The following is a 20,559-nucleotide window of genomic DNA, read 5'->3' as shown; positions in this document are numbered from 1 at the left end:
ACTACGTTACTCTAGCAATGATGTCCAGTCTCTATGTGGGTGCTTCAAGTTACTCATCTCTAAATACTTACAACACCTACAGATTAAATATGTATCATCAAAAGATGAAATGATGTATGTAAGTACTGGGCACTTCACAGTCATTAATTTCATACCCATATCCTCAAAAGACCCTTCAAAGTAACATTTTCTTGATTGTTTTAGTTATCCAAAGGAAGCCATTAGAAGACCATATCGCAAAAAACTGAAGAATTTATTTCTAGTACATACCATTCTTAAAAGCGAGTACTTTTTATACAATAGGTACAAGAAAATACCAAATTCAGTAACAACACACATTTCAAATTGCCAGTATCATGACTTACCATTGTATCCTGGAACACATTTTCCTGCTTGCCCTGGTGGAGGTGTTTTGGAGTTACCCAATCCAATACATGATGCTGTTATTGGGGATCCAGTCTCTGAGGGGAAAAGCATGGCCTATCACTTACTGCTTCAGCATTGAGTTACGTTTCTTTAGTACTTGTACACAGTTCCATTAGTACTGGACCTAGATTAGATTGTCTCATAATTTCATCTCATTAGGAATAGAGTCAACTCTACCTATACTCTAGTATATAGTTAAGATACTTAGCTCTATGGTCACTGCTGCAGATCTGTAACATGAAATCAGAGCCATACTTACTATTTAACAGAGCTCACAGATACACTTATATCACAATAAAAATCAGAGAAATCCCCAGAACATTATTAAGAAGTGAAAACAATAATATTTGGTGCATTCATAAACTGGGTGGTGGTGGTGCACGCCTTTAATCCCAGAACTCGGGAGGCAGAGCCAGGCGGATCTCTGTGAGTTCGAGGCCAGCCTGGTCTACAGAGCAAGATCCAGGAAAGGCACAAAGCTACACAGAGAAACCCTGTCTTAAAATACCAAAGAAAAAAAAGAAAAAAAAAACAACTAAAAGATATATTTAGAGTAATTCATATGGTATATTTCTTCTAAAGAAAAGAAAGGACTATGGGATTACGGATGAGTCAGGAGATGGAAGAATGGAAAATTATATAACCTTAAAGTCTTTGCAACATAGGCTAAAAGATAAAAAAGCAATAGAAAAGATATTCCTTCTGGAGTCATCTAAAGTTATTACGTTTTTCAATATACAGCTTATTCGTGTGCTTTATTTGTGGTAGTTTTAACTTGTTGTCTGGAGAAACTGCATCTTGAGTTAAGAAACTGTATTAAAGGGTCACAGCACAAGGAAAGTTGAGAATCACTGTTCTAAGGTTTAAGATACTAAGCATGTGTCCCTTGTAAAGATAATCAGTAACCAGGACCAGATGTTTCTGGGGCTTAAGAGAGAATTCACAAATATTTTTTATCATATCTGATCTCATTTTTTTCATAAAATGGCATTTTGTATCCATGAAATACTCATCTTATTTCTATTTCCCCTACCGTACAACCAATGCAGAGAGAAATGTACATGATTGGAAAGACTAACAGTGTTTTCTCCTTCATAGTTTTGAAAACATAGTCACTTCAATTACCACTCATAAGTGATATGAGAGATAACCAGTAAAAATGATAAGAAGTACCCTTGCAGAATTATGAGCTTAAGGAAGGGAACACAGGATGCAGAAGTCCTGTGTTGTACATAAACACAACCTTACAATATATTGGGACGTGTTAGGAAAGGGAGGAGACCTTTCTAGGTGCTTCTGTGTCTCTACCAGCACTTCAGGTGCTCCAGTCAACCTAATTGAAAAATATTTGCTGTCAAGTTTTGTCAAGATGGTCACTCTAATCAACTGGAGTTCAAACTTTCTACAGAGTTTAGCAATATAAGACCTGTGCCACTTGTTAACAGACACTTCTAGAATCCAAGAAAGAATCAGCAGTCTCTATTGCCTACTAGAATATAGTACTTGCTTCCTAAGATACTAACAAACAAACCTCATAACTAATAACAAAACAACTAAACTGTAACTGGTCCTATCCCAATATAGGATTTTTTTTTATTTAATTAACTTTTTGTTCATTTTACATACCAACATCAGTTCCCCCTCCCTCCTCTCTTCCTGTTCCCTCCCCTGACTCCCATCTACCCTCTACCCATCAACTCCTCAAGTCTCTGTCTCCATTCAGAAAGAGGCAGGCCTCCCATGGACTTGAACAAAGCCTGGCACATCAAGTTGAGGTAGGACCAAGCTCCTCCCCCTGCATAAAGGCCAGGTGAGGTAATCCAGTATGGGGAACAGGTTCCCAGAAGCCAACTAAGCACCAAGGATAGATCCTGATCTCAATGCTTGAAGTCTTACAAACAGAAGAAACTACACAACTGTCACATACGTGCAGGGGGCCTAGGTCAGTCCTATGCAGGCTCCCTAACTGTTGGTACAGAGTCCATGTGCTTCCAGGTCAGCTGTCTCTGTGGGTTTCCCCTTCATGACCTACACACACACACACACACACACACACACACACACACACACACACACAGAGCCTCCAGCTCCTACAATCCCCTCCTCCCTTTCTTCAGTAGGACTCCTGGAGCTCAGCCCAGTGTTTAGCTATGTATCTCTGCCTCTGCTTCCATCAGCAACTGGATAAAGGCTCTGTGTTGATAATTACGACAGTCACCTATCTGAATACAGGAGAAGGCCAGTTCAGACATCCTCTCCACTATTGCTGGGAGTTTTAGCTGGGATCATACTTGTGGATTCCTAGGAGTTTCCCTGGTACCAGGTTTTTCCTAACCTGGAAATGTCCCCACCTCATCAAGACTTCTTTTTCATGACTCTCTCCTCTGTCCAGCCCCTAACTCTCCTTCCACCTAACCTTCTCCCTCAAGTTCCAATCCCCACCCACCTACACAGTCCCTCCATCCCAGTTTATCCAGGAGATCTGTTCTGTTCTTCCTTCCCAGGAAAATCCATGCATTCCTCTTTAGGCCCCCATTATTATTTGGCCTCCCTGGGCCTGTGGACTGTAGGTTGGTTATCCTGTACTTTATCCTAATACCCACTTATGAGTGAGTATATACCATGTTAGTTTTTCTGGGTCTGCGTTACCTCACTCAGAATGGTTTTTTCCTAGTTCCATCCATTTTCCTGTAAATTTGATGACGTCATTGTTTTTTACTGTTGAGTAATACTTCATTGTGTAAATGTACCATGTTTTCTTTATCCATTCTTTGGTTGAGGGGTATCTAAGTTGTTTCCATGTTCTGGCTATTATGAATAATGCCCCTATAAATATAGTTAAGCAAGTGTCCTTGTGGTATAATTGAGCGTCCTTTGGGTGTGGTATAGTTGGGTCATGAGGTAGATTGACTCCCATTTTCCTGACAAAATGTGAGTGTTCCCCTTACACCACATCATCTTCAACTAAGCTGTCATCAGTGTTTATTTTTAATCTTAGCCATTCTGACAGGTGTAAGATGATATCTCAGAATCATTTTGATTTGCATTTCTCTGATGACTAAGGATGTTGGGCAATTCCTTAAACATCTACCGGCCATTTGAGATTCTTCTGTTGAGAATTTTCTATTTAGATCTTCACTCCATTTTTTAAATTGGATTATTAGGTATTTTGATGTCTAGTTTCTTGAGACTCCAAGTATATTTTGGAGATCAACCCTCTACCAGATGTGGGGTTGGTGAAGAGCTTTTCCTATTCTGTAGGCTACCATTTTGTTTTATTAACAGTGTCCTTTGCCTTACAGAAGCTTCTCCTACAGCTGATAAACACCTTCAGTAATGTAGGAGGATACAAAATTACCTTAAAAAATAAGTAGTCCTCCTATATATAAATGATAAGTGGGCTGAGAAAGAAATCAGAGAAACAGCACCCTTTACAACAGCCACAAATAATATTGGGGTAACCCTCACCAAACAAGAGAAAAATCTGTATGACAAGAACTTTAAGTCTCTAAAGAAAGAAACTGAAGAAGATATCAGAATATTGAAAGATCTCCCATGTTCATGGATAGGTAGGATCAATATAGTAAAAATGGCAACCTTACTAAATGCAATCTACAGATTCAATGCAACCCCCATCAAATCCTAACACAATTCTTCACAGACCTTGAAAGAACTTCATATGAAAAAACAAAAATCCCAGGATAGCTAAAACAATCCTGTACAATAAAGGAACTTCCACAAGTATCATCATCCCTAACTTTAAGGTCTACTATAGAGCTATAGTAATAAAAATAGCTTGGTATTAGTATAAAAACAGATACTATTCTCTCATAGTTTTCTTTCTTTATAACTGTGACTATCTTGAAATGCAACAAAGAAGCCAAAACTATACAATAGAAAAAAGAAAGCATCTTCAACAAATGGTGCTGGCATAACTTGATGTCAACAGGTAGAAGAATGCAAATAGATCCATATCGATCACCCTGCACAAAACTCAAGTCCAAGTGGATCAAAGACCTCAACATAAATCCAGTTACACTGAACCTGAATGAAGAGAAAGTGGGAAGTAGCCTTGAATACACTGGCACAGGAGACCACTTCCTAAATATAACACCAGTAGCACAGACACTGAGATAGACAATTAATAAATGGGACCTTCTGAAACAATACAGGATTTTTTTTTTGTGGTTATTTTTTGTTTGTTTTTTGAGATGGTTTCACTATGTATACCTAGCTGACCTGGAACTCTCTATGTCAGTGTGGACCAGGATGTCCTAGAACTCACAGAAGTTTTCCTGCCTTTGCCTACTGAGTCTTGTGCATTAAAACCATGTACCAGGAAGCCTTGCTAACTGTAGAATCTTATAAGTAATGTTAGCACTCTGTTTTTCTCACTTCACATGGAAAGGAAGTGTTTAAAGATGGAAGAACAAAACTTTCCTTAAATAGAAATGCAGGAAAGAATTAGAAAAAAAAATCTTCATCACACTGCCCTGCATAAGAAGGTGACACACACATTTCCTGAAATGCTTATGTTATTTTCTATTTAAAATCTGTCAACCTTCAACTGTCTTGGATTATTATTATTATTATTATTATTATTATTATTATTATTATTAAAAACTACTGAAAGCACATGTTCTATATAACAAATTTTACTCAGAAATTTAGATCACTTAACTGAAATAAAGTTTATGCTTTGAACACTAATAATTCAAATATCCTATTTAGCTAAATTTTATATTCATTTAGAGGACCAGAAAAAGAACTCCTGCTAATGATAGGCATATGGTATGATCCAGTAAAAGGCAGTGATTAGGACTGTCAGGGTAATAAGGAGTCTTAGACAGGAGCAAGAGGGGATGAAAATAAATACTATTTCTCATAGTTTTCTTTCTTTGTAACTGTGACTATCTTGAGATGCAACAACTTATCCTGCCATACCATCCTATCCACAGATATCCACCTGTCCTTACACATAGTCCTGATGCACAAACTGTTGCTCAAGCTGGCCCAATGCAAAGCAGATTTCTAGCTAGAGAAAGCCCCACTTCCCACTCTCTAGGATCCAATCCTTAAATGTGATCCCTAACCTCTCCTTTGAAGATTTTCTGAAAGCATCTGCTTCATGCTATGGAAACTATAATTAACTGACTAGCTGTTATCTAGGGAACCAGGAAATCCACATGTCACATTCTGATTAGGAAATAGCTGTATTAAATAAACCAGAACATTATTTTTGAGCAAGAGAACTGTAAACAATGTTCGGAGAAATCTTTACAAAGATATGGAGCCTTAGAAATAAAATGCTCAGCACATTATTACATTAATTTCTATGATAAAACACAATCAAGAAGCAGATGGCAAAAGACTAGAGACTGAAGAATGTGAGGACTATCCATTGGCATCTTTCCCTCATACTGCATTAGACACTAGTCAAAGGATGTCACCTAACTGCCTCACACTATTTTGTTGCACTGTGACTTATTATCCAAATAATTTTTCCTTAATATTTAGAATTCTTAAGAGAAAACAAAAATGAGATATAATAGGCATAATTTTAAATATGGATTTTGTTGTATTCAGAGCTAACTTTAATTCCATTTAGTCCTACTATAAGATTGCAAAAGAAATGGTGCTTTTGCACATTGCAAATGCTGAGACACAGTCAAAATACATGTCACTGAAATGTTAAACAGCCTGTCCTAGTTCACATAGTCATTTCAGAAGGTAAGACCAAGGTTATAGGCAAATTTGTTAACATTCTGTACTGAAGCCATAGGGCAAGCAAATAAAGAGAAATTGCCCAGATGCCTTCAGTACAGAAAGAAAATTCTTGTAAACATGAGAAACGGGGAAATTGTGGTGGTATAAATTACCTAGAGTTAATGTCTATTGAGCACTTGCTATATGATAAGAATAACTCATAGAACAAGATATACAATAACAAAATCACATAAATCTTCCATCAAAGAGACAGACAATGGACAATAACACATAAATACAATATATGGCATATTAAAGAATGACAAATGTCCAAGGAAGTAAGGAACAGTGCATGAAGTATCATTGAAGATGTTTACCTTTACACAGATTGAGTATAAGAATGACCTTTCTGAGAAGATGACACTTGAAGAGACACCTGAAAGGAATAAGGACATGAGAAACACAGATAAAGGGCAAATATAGTAGGCAGAGACTTCAAGAGTCCTGGGGTAAGTTTATCCCCAGAGTGTTGGAGAAAAATTGGCCAAGCAATGAAACTGAGCAGAATGAATGAGGGAAGGATTCATAGGATACGAAGTCGGAGAGATCATGGGCAGGAAAATTAAGTAAGTCTCCTTCAACATCTTCATAAGAACTTGAACTTTAATCTGAGGGACCTTGTAACCTAATGCTGGAATCTGAACAAATTTTAGTGAATCGTAACACTGAACATTTAGTCTATTTAAATATTTGCAAAATGTTCATGTTTCTATGTTCTATGATAGGATTTAATATTTAATTCCAGATGGAGGAGAGAGAGGGAATGTAGAAGCAAATAGAAAGTATATTAGGGTATCTGGCTGATAGATTTCTGTGGCTTCTTGAAAATCCAGAGCTGATTACAGGAGAATGCATAAGACTGACAAAAGAACCAGTGTCCTTGGGTGGGAGACAGGACATGGGTCACAAGGGTAGATGGTGCACACGAACCAAAGATAATAAGTTTTATGTATATGTGAGTGTGTATACAAATTGCTTCATTTCTGGGATAAGCAATATAGCTCTGTAAGTAGAAAAGCACATATGCTGCCCAACAACCAAACTTACACACACACACACACACACACACACACACACACACACACACACTAAATTTAAAAGCAAATTGTTGCATTACTTAAGAGCAGTTTGGCAATCCTTAAACAAGAACCTTAAAATACACATATATATTGTCAGATTTATTCCAAAAAGAAATATTTTCAGTTCATCGATACTTAATAACAAGAATGTTTTCAACAATATTGTCTATATCACAGTATAGAAGATTTCTTCAAGTAGAAATCACGTCATATTAAAAAAATAATGCAAAGCCATTCAAAGGCCAGAGATGAATGTTTACTAAAACAAAATGATTTTCAAAAACAAGATTTACAAGAAAGTTACTAAATGAAATGTACATGTGATCTATTTTTTACATAAATATTATACATTGAGCAATATGAATATTTTGTGTTTGCATAAATCATGGCAAGACACATACCAAAATACTAAGAGAACTTATTTTTGGCTGGTTTTTAAATAGTGAATGATCAAGAGTCCAGAGCACTACACCAACAGTTTGAAAGGTACCCACCACAGTGAGAAAACTGACTCAGATTCTTCCACAATCCTCCTACCAAGCAGTGACCATCTTGCATTAGGTTGGAGTCATTTGGGTTACTTTGACCAAGAATGGAGGGATTTTATATAAGTTTCTGAGAACTGTGTCCCTAAGCCATTATGTATAATGCATGGGCCAGTAACCTGAATCCACCAAGCTAAAAATGTGATGAACATACATCACAGTCCTTGATGGGTGCAGCCTTCCAGTTATCCTCAGGTGTGCTAGAAAGCCATATCAGGCTCTCTAGAAAGAACCATGCAGTATGAGAACTACCTAAGATGTGTTTTCAATAGCATATGGAACACCAGATCCATATAACCATGAGATATGGTCCTTTTTATTAAGTCACTAGTTTGGGGTCCAGCTTTTATGTAACTGCACATAAAAGTGGAACACATCATTGAAAATACTACAAATACATTTATTTGGCAAAATAAAATATAATAACATGAAGTAAAAACTTTCGTATTAAAGTTGTACATGGCAACCCAACAGGAAGAAAAGAGTCCCAAGAGCAGGCAAAGGAGTCAGAAATCTGCTCATTCTCATAGTCAGGAGTTCCATAAAAACACTAAGCTAATAGCTACAATATCTATTCAGAGGACCTATTGTAATCTTCCAGAAAGAAAAAAAAAACTGTGTGAATTAGATGTAGACATTTTCCATTTTTGACCAGACAGAACCAGGCATTTTTTTTCCCTTTGGACCTTTCTTTCATGTCATTTGTCTCATAAGGACTAAACAGCCCAGTCCTTTTGATATTGTCCCAAAGAAAGATTTTCAGACTGGCAAGTGCACACTTCTGACTTTTTAGACTTTAGCTCCCATTATTAAGGTCAGAGCTTTTTAAAAATAAATAGGAAGTCACAGACTGTAATCCCAAAATGAAAGTGAGAGAAAGAGACATTGAAGATTTCAAACAGAGAAAGACTCTATGTACTTCCATTACATAATTTTCATTTCAGATAATGATATTCAAAGGTCTGTCATTCAATGCACATTTGCAATAAATTAAAAACCCCAATACTCAGCAATAAATCAGGCATATGATAGTAGTATGGCAAAGGTGAGCAGACATGGAAGATGAGACCAACTTAAGTTACATTCAGAATTGAAAGGCCATAGTAATTGCTGACATTAAGAAGAGCAAGAGGAGATGTCTGTTAAACTCCAAGGGTTTATTTCACAATATCAACCATCAGCATTAAATGTGAGTGATGGTCAAGAGAATGGGCAAGGTGGCAGGATGACAAGTCCAGTTGTGTGGCACGGAGTCCCTACTCTATCAGGAAACCTGCTATTCTGCCCATACCATGGCTCTGGAGACACTGCATTAGGCAATGTGGATTGAGAACTTGGCAGCGGATGTTCAAAGCTGAAGTTCTGGGAATAAATCAATTCAACAGGCTGGCTACTGCTGAGTCATATTAATCATAGCATCATGGTGGGCAAAGAGGCAATTTGTAAAGAAATCGTTCTTTCCACTTCTGAATCTTTACAGTGAGCTATAAATAACTTGAATGATGGTAGCAAGTAGAAAGCAGAAACAGTGAGCTGGACACTGGTGAAAGAAAATCAATTTAATCTCTGTGTTCAAGAGACTGTAGAATTATGGTTTAAAATACTTAAATCAAAGCAATTGTATGGGATGCAGAGCACTCGTTGGAGGTGTGAGACTGGTCTTCTCGGTACACTGCAGTTGGTTCAGTGAAAAATCCCACGTGTAATCAGCAGCTCAGTTAGATAAGAAATGCTGAATTAATGATGGCATGAGATAAAGCACAGGAAGAAAGCATCCTAGACTACAGAGAACAATGAGATCTCTGGTTCAAATCACAATGACTTTACAGAATTAAATTCTGTATGGTTAGATGCTACTCTAACATTCTAAATTTTCATGATTTTGAAGTATTTTCAGGACAGGACATTAAAGATGGCCTTTTCTTTTTCTTTTTTTTTCCTCTTTTTTTATTATTAAGAGATTTTCTATTCATTTTTACATACCAGCCACTGATTCCCCTCTCCTCCCACATCGCACACCCCCCAGGCTTCCCTCCCAACCCACCCCCACCCCACCCCCGTTCCCACCTCCTCCAAGGCAATGTCTCCCATGGGGAGTCAGCAGAGCCTGGTACATTCAGTTGAGGCCAGTCCAAGCCCCTCCTCACTGCATCAAGGCTGTGCAAAGACCCACCATAGGCACTAGGCTCCAAAGAGCTGGCTCATGCACCAGGGACAGGCCCTGATCCCACTGCCTGGGGGCCCCCTAAACAGTTTAAGTGAAACAACTGTCTTGCCTATCTAGAGGACCTAGTCCAGTACTATGGGGGCTCCTCAGCTATTGGTCCACAGTTCATGCGTTTCCACTAGTTTGGCTGGTCACCTCTGTACATTTTCCCATCATGAACTCGGCCTTTTCTTTCATGTAAGACTATTCAGAAAAAGACAGGAAATAAGAACAAAACATATTGTGTGTGGACTGACAGATAGAGCTCTTACATTCTGTGTTTTCTGAATCTGGAGTACCTACAGGGAAGAATGGTAAAGGTGATCCTTACAGCTATGAAGGGTTATTCATCGTAAGAAAAGAAAATGGAACTAATATTTATTGTATTTTGATAATAAGCTGGGAATTGTTATGGTTTCTGTACACATTTTGTTTCATTAAAAGCTTCCTAGGAAGCCCAATGGGAAAGAGCTGAGCAGAATATCAAGGACTTGCCTGTTGCTATAGAGTTAGTGGTTGGAACTGGGATTTAAACACCGTCCTATTAGGATTCAGCATCACCTTCTATTCCCCACCTTGCCTTTCCTAGGAGCATCTCCCCCTGTTGTTCTCTAAAGGAAGATTGATTGACAGGAAAGAGTACCTGGAGTGATTCTCCTGGGCCCCCGGGCTAAAACAAAGGCTTGGGTGACACAGGAGAAAACAAATTTCCAGATCAAGATTTCTTAAGGAAACATTTAGAAACCTTTGTTCTTGTGAAGATCTTTATAAACGTGACACACTAGTAATCTTCGTAGGCTAGGTTATGATGGATCCTTGCCAAAGGCAAGAGAATTCGAGTACACGACATTTCAAAGACCAAGTCAGCAACAGTATCCATCAATTTCCTAGTGCTCTGTCTCTTTCCAATACATTATCACTGATATAATAATGGCAAACACAGTGATTTTAAGAAACAATTATACCTCTCAAAAGTAATTCCTGTAAATATGCTTTTAAAAACATGATTTCCTTTTTACACTAAAATATTATAAAGATAAAAATGTATAATTCAGTAACTACTGCTTGGTTTGAGAATTCATTCATTTTCAGGTGGATTGACAAATTGTAACTAGTTATTCACTTTCAAAACAAGAGTCTTATCAAGCATGTTCTACATTTCACTAAAGATTATTCTTCCCACAAACAAAATTCACATAACTTATCTCTAAGCTCCTGTGTTTCAAATTATCAGTAAAAATCACCTACTCTGAACTAATGAAGACTGCTCTAAATGAGAGAAAAATCCGGTTACCAGGCAACAGTGATGACATCAAGATTTTGTCTCTCTCTTACCAGATGGATACTGTCATCCTCTCTAGCTGCACGTTACTGAGGTGACAGGTCATCTGTACAACTGCTTTTCCCCAGCCACAAGGTATCATGCTATAATATCTAAAAGATTTTTTCTTTGAAGGAAAAGTGAGATGAAACTATTTTGGACATGAAACTGTGAAAGACAAAGTTGTATCAGCCATTAGAAATTCAATCATATTTTCACAAGGCTTTTTGCATTCTAATATTTGAAAATACAACAGAGAATCTTTTTAACAATACAGTCCATGGACAACGGTAATATTGTTCCAGTCCAATCCAGTCTTTCAGTTACACATTGTGCACTTGCCTGTTCATATACTGTTCTTGTATTTACCGGCATACACTCTGAAGAAATGTTCACCTTAGCATAAATTTGATATAATAGTAAGACTAGGGTAAAACCCAGACACAGAAAGTAGCAAAGTGTTAATTAGACTAATTTAGAAAGCAGCCCTCATTATCTACAGTTATATTTTATGGATACCAAAACATGTGCTAGTTGTAATTGATATTCAGTATCCAGAGAATACATTTGTAAACAACGTCTTCAAGGTAAAGTTACCAAAAAGACACTTCACTCATCGCTGGGTCTGCTCAATAGAGCCTCTTATGTTTTAAGTCTGAGAAGGCATTGTGCAGAAAAAAGTTAAAAGACTTCTGGGGGGGTACAACCTACATACACACACAAGTATGTTTAAACTGCAAGAAAGCCATTCATGTAGCAAAGTGGTAGAGTGGAAGGAAATGGGGAATAAGAAGAGCTGTGAAGCTTTAGAAGCTGAATTCAAAGAATGAAGAAAATTACCTCTAATAGACTAAATTTAAAATGATAGACTAGCAGGCTGATGCCCATTGTCAATAAGTAGGCCAACCTATACAGGTGCAGACACAGTATCTAACAATACAAGGGTGAAAAAGAAGAAGAATTTAGAAAAAAAAAACCAAGTGGCTCATATGTTGATGCATTATGGATCAAATCCTTAAATATTAGCTAAGTAATTCAATGTATATATGAGAAATAAAACAGTGCAATTGGGTCGGTAACATTTCCCACAGAGATCTTTGTTTAGCGTATCTGTTAATAAACTGCAATGAATTATTCTCTTGTGTTGGTTTGCTTCTTATAAGTAAAAATGCATTGTTTTCTTTTTTTTTAATTTTATTTTATTTTACAATACAATTTAGTTCTACATATCAGCCACGGATTCCCTCTGAATGGGTGAGACAGTCGATTGGCTTGATCTGTTTGGGAGGCATCCAGGCAGTGGGACCGGGTCCTGTGCTCATTGCATGAGTTGGCGGTTTAAAACCTGGGGCTTATACAGGGTTGCTTGGCTCATCCTGGGAGGAGGGGACTGGACCTGCCTGGACTGAGTCTACCAGGTTGATCTCAGTCCTGGGGGGAGGCTTTGCATTGTTTTCTTAAAATTAAAAAAAAAAAAACAAAAACCCAACACCTGGTCTAATGAATCTTCTGTTCATTTTCTTAAGGCTAGGGGCGTGATTTGGAAAGCCTAACCAACTGTAGTAATTAGAGTCCTTGTTGTCATGGTCTGTTCTCCGAAAGTATACTCTACTTGTCTTAGTTACTTTCTCCCGCTGTGACAAACACCATGAGCACAGAAACACGAGAGAAAGAATTAGATTATGGTTGTGGTTTCTGAGGGTTCAAGACCATGATGGCAGAGTGAAGGCCTGCTGCCAGGAACCTCGGAGAGCTCACATTTCAAAACCATGAGTAGGAGGCACAGGAGGCACACTGGAATTTGTTCAAGTCTTCTGAAACCCCGAAGTCACAGCGATACCTCTTCTCCAACAAGGCCATACCTCCCAATCATTCCCAAACATTTCCACCAACTGGGGACCAGGTATTCAAACATTCAAGCCTTTGATGACATTTTTCAGTCAAACCACCACAGGACTGAACTGGGCAAGAATACATTTGTCATTTTAATTACTTTTTATATCCTTTAAAAATATGCTAGCAGTGTATGGGCATCATTTAGAGAAATGGTCTAAATGAATGTGCTGTCATGTCTGAAGATTGCTGGAGCATTTTAGCCTCTAGTTTAATAAAACCCAGAGTGATCAAATTCTTTCTCAAAGGAAGAATATTTAGGCTGTATAAAGACTGCAGTTACTTTAGAATTTCAACTGCAATTTAAACTCTAGCGGTTCAATAAACTAGGGTGAGAAATACTCTAATTACTCAAGATAGAAGAATGCAACAAAGATGGCTGGAGGCACACAGAGTGAAATCAATAATTTCAATTACCACCAGTGTCTATTAGGTGACTATCATTTTCTCACTGAAATTATTTCTTAGGAGTTTTCAAATGCTAGGAAGAATTTTATTCTTCCATTGACATGATGAAAACAAAGTAAGCAAATAATAAAAATCATCTAGGAAAGCTCAGGAGGTGGTGATTAGCACGTTTCAGTTATGCTGTAATTCCCTAGACATCAAAACAATTAAAGCATTTTCCTTATAAACACTGTATCTCCTGATGGGAACAGGACAAGTGCCATCCAAGCATCTAGAAAGACCCAAAATCTTTGATCGAAGCTGTTCACTAAGGTGACCTTTTCAAAGTTATTATAGAACTTGAATGTTACAAATTTGAGGTCGTTGGTTCCTTTTTTAAAGATTTCCTTAGTTTAGTTTATATGTATGAATGTTTTGTATCAGATCCCCTGGAACCTGAGTTACAAGGTGTTGTGAGCCACCACATTGGTGCTAAGAATTGAACATGCCTCTTTGCAAACTCAGCAAGTCCTCTCAACTACTGAGCCATCCCTCCAGCCCAGTGGCCATTGTTTTTAATATGACAACAAAAGAAAAAAGTTAAAAAAAAAACTCAAAAATAAGAGACTGAAATGTTTTGTTGTGATCATTTCTAAAGCAATATGTTTTATAACAAGTGGGAAATAAAGACAGAGGGAAGAGAAAGAAGCAAGTGAGCCTTACAAATGGACAGAGTCTACTCTGGTTTGAAGAGTTAGTCTGAAATGTAAGGGGAATTTTTTTAGACCATTTATTTTTAAGAACTTCCTTAACTCGTCTTGAGTTAGAAAAGCATTTTTTGCAAAGAGTACCATTTACCACATGGACAGTCCTTTATTGTGAAAACTATGTTTCCTATCAGGTTTCTGCGAAAGCTCCTTTTTGTACTAAAAAAGACCTGTAACAATACAATATTTTATCTGGAGATTGTATAATTGAAGATAATGAACTTCAGATTGCTTCATTGTACACGAGATGCTGTATTTTATCTATTCTTTTAAAATTGTGATTATACACCTGTCTCCATATTTCTATGTTGAAAATGAAAAATTCAACAATCCAGATGTTTTCAATCATCTTACAGATAAGTTACAGTGAAGATAAAACATTTAAGTGAATGGCAATTCAGTTTTTATTGATACTAATGAGTGCAATCTTTCTAGACTTAGCAAAGTCTAGACTGATTTCTTCGTTATAGCATTCAATGTTCACATTATTATAATTAAAAGCAAGAGCTTAATGCTTCAGTGGTCGTGAGCAGCAAAATATCTCCACTGAAATACTCCTGTGAGAGAAGGAGGGACCATGTCTATTTTCAGATACTCCAGAGATTACCTTTCAATTTGAAATTGTAGATATTTAATCAAACATCAAATAATATTGCTATTAATGGGTCAAAAAGAGGAATATTCATAACTAGGGTTTGTTGGTGCTAACATAAATTAGACATAAAGAAATAATATAGCAGGGCTGAGAGATGACTCAGTTGTTAAGAGTGCTCCCTGCTCTTCTGGAGAACCCAAGTTCTTTCCCAGCACCCAAGTTAGCTGGCTTACAATTACCTGTAACTCCAATTCCAAAGGATCAGAAGCCCTCTTCTGGCCACTGCAGGCATGAATATATGCACAAGCATGTGTGCATGTATGCTCGCACACGTGCGCACACACACACACACACACACACACACACACATTGCATACATTTCACAAACATACATAAATAACAGAAAGTCATTTTTTTAAGAAAAGATGGTTATATAAATAGGTTGACTACAGCTGAAATCACAGAACCCAATAGATTGTATTCATTGATTTTTAAGTAACTTAATATATCCTTACTAATTTAAAATCACACACCACAATTTCCTAACCACTCATTTACACACATATATTAATGCAATCAAAGAGAAAATTCATGATTCTTTTACACACTCATTTATATGGAAGGCTCATTAAGGCTTATAAGTATATAAAATATCAATTTCTAAGCACATCGTAAGAGAAGCCCTCTAGAACACTTGAGATTTACAACCAAGAAAGTCACTTTTTGGTCAAAGCTTACCCTTCTTAGAAATATTATCTGGAGTTTCCTAGCATGTTTCTCAGGAAGAGAAGCAAACCTCTATTTGATCAGTGAAACATAAGGATATTTATCAATGTGCTAAAAATATCAAGGCCTTTTCTAACTCAGTGAATTAATAATCACCCATTCGTTTGTCTTTTTCTCCTGTGGATTTAATATTTCTTTAATACCACCTATAGCATGAATCTTAAATGGTCTTATTAATAAAAACAAACCCGGAGCCATGTATTGGGGTGAACACTGAAAGATCAGAGAAACAGAACAAGCCACATTCAACCTCACCATGCCAATTCCTCAGCTGATCTTGTTTCCTCAGACTGAAAGCCTCTGAGTCCTCATTCGAATGGATCTCAGCTGAACTGCTGCTAAAAGCTAAAAGCTTAAAAAATCCTCTAGTTCCTGGTCCTCATGCCTTATATATCTTTCTGCTTCCTGCCATCACTTTCTGATATTAAAGGTGTGTGTCACCATGCCTGACTGTTTCCAGTGTGGCTTTGAACTCACAGAGATCCAGATGGATCTCTGCCTTGGGAATGCTAGGATTAAAGGTGTGTGTGCCACCATTTTCTGGCCTCTATGTCTATTTAGTGGCTTTTCTGTTCTCTGACCCCAGAAAAGTTTATTAGGGTCCACAATATATTGGGAGACACAATATCACCACAACTACCTTAAAAAAGAGAATTGTAGGTGCTGCAGAGAGGTCTCTTGCTTCTATTTTATAATATCAGGGTTAGGTCCCCAGTACCCATACAGTGTAGCTCATAACTCCTTGTAACTGTTTAGTACCTGCACACATGTGTCCACACCCTCCAAATATATAAATACATGGCTAAAAATAAAATAAATATTTTTAAAAAGAATGAGAGCTGGCAAATGATAAAATTCAGTGTTGCTTTACACTTTAATGCAACATACAGTTTTGAAAGTAAAAGAGTAATTTTCTACGCTAATAAAGATCTTATTTATGGCTACAGGGAACCATGGAGTTGGCCTGGTCTAGCCTACTTGAGAGACATGCATCATAGGTTTTTCAGGTTAGAGTCCATGGCCCCATCCTGGGGCACTATTTGTCTTTCAGTTCCTGGGAAACTGAGGCACTCCCTCAGGCAGTGAAGCATTCAGGCCACTGTGTTTCTCTGTATGTTTCCTTAGATGTCAAGGAAGCATGTGAGCTTAATGGGACTATTGGTCTTAGACATTAATCTTGTGTACCCTATATAGCTTACACACCCATCATCGTATCCTAGCAACTACTACCATATTGATCCTGAAAACCACCACTATATTCTGTTTCTTATAAAGGGTATAAAAGTCTGATTGCTCTCAATAAAACTGTCACAGCCTCAGGCTTGTTGTGGATAGTCCAAACCAAGCCTCGTTTAATTTCTCAACAGCCACATCAGTGACCTTGGCTTGGTTAAGAAGGCACTGGCACTTACATGTATCCATTTAACTGTCAGTTGATACCTGCATCATCTAGCAGTCAACTCTATTCTGGAAAAAAAAAATTTCTTCATTCTTGCTTCCAATTCTTGCCTTACAAAAAATGAAGAATTTTCCCAACTTCAAGTGATCTTCCTTAAAAGCCTGCATTCTTAAATACAACTGTGCCTGTATCTTGCACAAAAGAATCTAACATATTGTAAAATAAAGTGATATTACATGTGTGGTTAGGGCTTTCAGAAATATGTATGTTTTATAGGCTTTGGTGAGTTTTTTTCATATTTCTGAAAGCGTTAACTACACTTTTTCCAAGCAAGGAAAACTTACTTAAAAGTTCACACTATCTTCAGTGATGTCCAGGAAAACAACTTTAAAAGGATAATGGGGAAAACTTCAATACTACAAACACTCTTTCTTGTAGATGTCATCATTTTTTTTAGTGTTAAAATACACTATATATTAAAATATATTTATGGTATTATTGTCTTTCCAAGTGAAGTCCTGTCTTTTGAGTTCTTAAGTACTTAAAACTCTGCACACAGGTAGCCAATTTTCCTTTAGTAAATAAACTTACAGAAAACAGAAATCCCATTGTTTGCATCCATATAGAGGGCAGGTCCTCTGCTCTGACCAGTTATTTTAAATTACATATTTCAACAATTGTATAGAAAACATGTTTTTCCAAAGGCAACATACAAGAAGACAACAAAATAGAATAATGGATAAAATCAAAACTATCTAAACTACCAAAAATTAAACTTTAGCTTTAGTTTTCTATTTGCTCTTCTATGAGGAGTGCCAACATTTAACCATAATGCCATCTATATACATAGCAATCCTGGGAATATGTAGCCAAGGGCAAGTGAGGGTGACAATGATTAGAAATGTCATATCTAAGTTTAAATTATTGTTAAGAGTCCTACTAATTTTCACCACGAAACTTTGACAATTTGATGCAAATTTGATATTCTATCCCAGATACTAAGAAAATTGAAGTTTGTGGGGCACTGACTTTACATTATTTAATCTGTGGTTTGGTCTAATTTGCTGGACTGAGTAGAACTAACATGTGGAAGCCACTAGCCTACCCCATGGCTCACAACTATTTTTAGAGGGTTAGATAAAAATATATGAAAACTATGAAGATGAAATCTGATTCCAGATCACTGACTCACTCTCATATATATTCAAGCCATCCATATAAAAAAAAAGGAAAGGAAAGGAAACAGTAAGGTTTTTATTTTTCTTGTTCTCCTTTTCCAAAGCTTATATTTTATCTACCCAATATAAAATTCTGTTCCCAAGGACCACTTATTATAAGGAAAATATATAATAACCAAACTTATAAATGAATGATACCTATATATTAGTATTGTCTGGGAGAAAAATTAATGTGTCTATTGTGCAAGCAATAGATAGAAGGCAGACTTTTATGAGACAAGGATCACGTAGTGTCCTATGACAGGCACCATGGCACTTTAACAAGTACCATGGGAGCATTGTGCAGAGTGAATTCAAGAGCACAGAGAACACAGATGAGAGGTAAGGGCATGTCAAAGCAGGGCAGATGCTGCCTCTGCTCTCACAACTCCAAAGCCATGGGAATGTGGATGAGTTGAGGAAGGACAATCTGAGGTTTAGCAATTCACTGCACACAAGAAACAAAGCCGAGACAGTCCAAATGTCCTTAGTGGTGCGTATCGATGGCTAAGAGAATGGCCGTGTCTATGTGACTAATGAAGACATTATAAACAACATGACATGAAAGCATTTATTTCTACTAAAATCAGAACTGTGGATCCTGATTAGCATGACTAAGAATTTCCCCCAGTCCACTCAGGGCTCTGGAGGATTTCAGCACTTTTTAGGAAAGGTTTAGGGAACAGTTACCTGTTTGCCACCAATGGTCTAGAACGGGGACTCTGAAGACCTTTTTGGACCATTCTAGGGTTTCCACATCACACCTTTCCCCAGCCACAAACAGTGTCTTGAACCTGAATATGAGAGAGACAGTAAGTTCCAAGTGTTCTCTGAGAGTTAAAATAAATCATTTCATTTATGTTAAAAAAAAATCTGTTGGTATCTAATCATTTAAAAAAATGGCCTTTTAGAAGAATACCATGTAGTAGGACCATAAAGTAAATGAGTGGGGTGTACTCAAATGTAACCACACTCAGTTCACAGCACTGAGGTATTTCAAAAGCAGCACTCAGAACTACAGATAGATGCTCAGGTGAGAAGGACAGTTGAGGTGACTTTATAATGTACCTGTCACATTCCTCTAATGATCAAACATGAAAAGCCTTTCTGCCTTGATATTACCCTTGCTAATTTTAACTCCTGATTTCCTTTCTTTATTCTTATAATGTACCCAGAATATATGTTCACAAACACCCACAAAGACGGCAAATTTGATCACATACATGATTCTTTCTCATGAGTTCCTTTAGGAGAAATTACTATGATCTCATGAACATATTTTCTCTAGTCTGAGAGAGACACACAGAAAAAGAAATGGCTAATAAAGAAGTATTACTGTAGCCTTTAGGTTCAAACACTCTTATCGCAAGGATTCTGGGTTACTGGAGGATGAAGGAGAATTAACATCACTGACAGCAAACAGTGCCCTAGAGTGGAAAGAACAAAAGAGAAAAATGGACCTAGTCTGACCCTGTTAGGGATTCATTGAAAGAAAGGCTGTTTTTCTTTCATGGTCATTGCTCTCCTGGCCTGTCTGTCAGAAGAAAGAATGTGTGGATGAGCAGTCAATTCATTATCGTCCAAGGAAAAAATATTCAACAAACAAAAACCCTGTCTGCCCATCTTGAACAATGCAGTCTGCTACTGACAGTGTCTTGCTGCTCTCTAATTTGATCAAACGGTTCCTAGAGTATTAAATAATCCTGCCTCCATGGTTCAGGAACATTCTGTTCCTATTTGCTATAAACATACATCTCCTACAATACATTCATTCCTTCTTGTGAACATTCATCTTTATGACCCTGATGCTCAAGATTTGTTGGATTTTTAGACTCACAAAACCAAAAAAAGTGAGGAATGGAGGTTGAGGTGAGTGAAAATTATGTCAGTTTGACTGAGTCTTTTTTTTTTTTTTTGGTTTTTCAAGACAGGGTTTCTGTGTGGTTTTGGTGTCTGTCCTGTAGACCAGGCTAGCCTGGAATTCACAGAGATTCTCCTGGCTCTGCCTCCCAACTGCTGGGATTAAAGGTGTGTGCCACCTCTGCCCAACTTGACTGAATCTTAAAGCAAAGAATGCTGGATTTTGAGAGCGCAATCATTGATAAAGGTACAGTGATATGAAGATAAAAATCTGAAATGGTTATTTTAGGAATGTTTTTGTGCATACTATAA

General features: G+C 37.2%; 1 protein-coding gene across 1 annotated transcript in view; it reads right to left on the bottom strand.

Moving 5' to 3' along the window:
* Acss3 (acyl-CoA synthetase short chain family member 3) overlaps positions 1-20,559 on the bottom strand; it is a 199,845-nt gene that overhangs the window by 27,880 nt on the left and 151,406 nt on the right. The window contains exons 11-12 of the mRNA XM_059245803.1: positions 19,078-19,181; positions 366-461 (exon numbers count right to left, since the gene is read on the bottom strand). Of these exons, the coding sequence (XP_059101786.1) occupies positions 366-461; positions 19,078-19,181 (200 nt within the window). The remainder of the gene's footprint in view (positions 1-365; positions 462-19,077; positions 19,182-20,559) is intronic.

Source organism: Peromyscus eremicus, chromosome 18, assembly GCF_949786415.1.
Source record: "Peromyscus eremicus chromosome 18, PerEre_H2_v1, whole genome shotgun sequence".
NCBI classification, from domain to species: Eukaryota; Metazoa; Chordata; class Mammalia; order Rodentia; family Cricetidae; genus Peromyscus; species Peromyscus eremicus.
The sequence above is the reverse complement of the archived record's forward strand: the minus strand, read 5'-3'. Positions and strand labels throughout refer to the sequence as shown.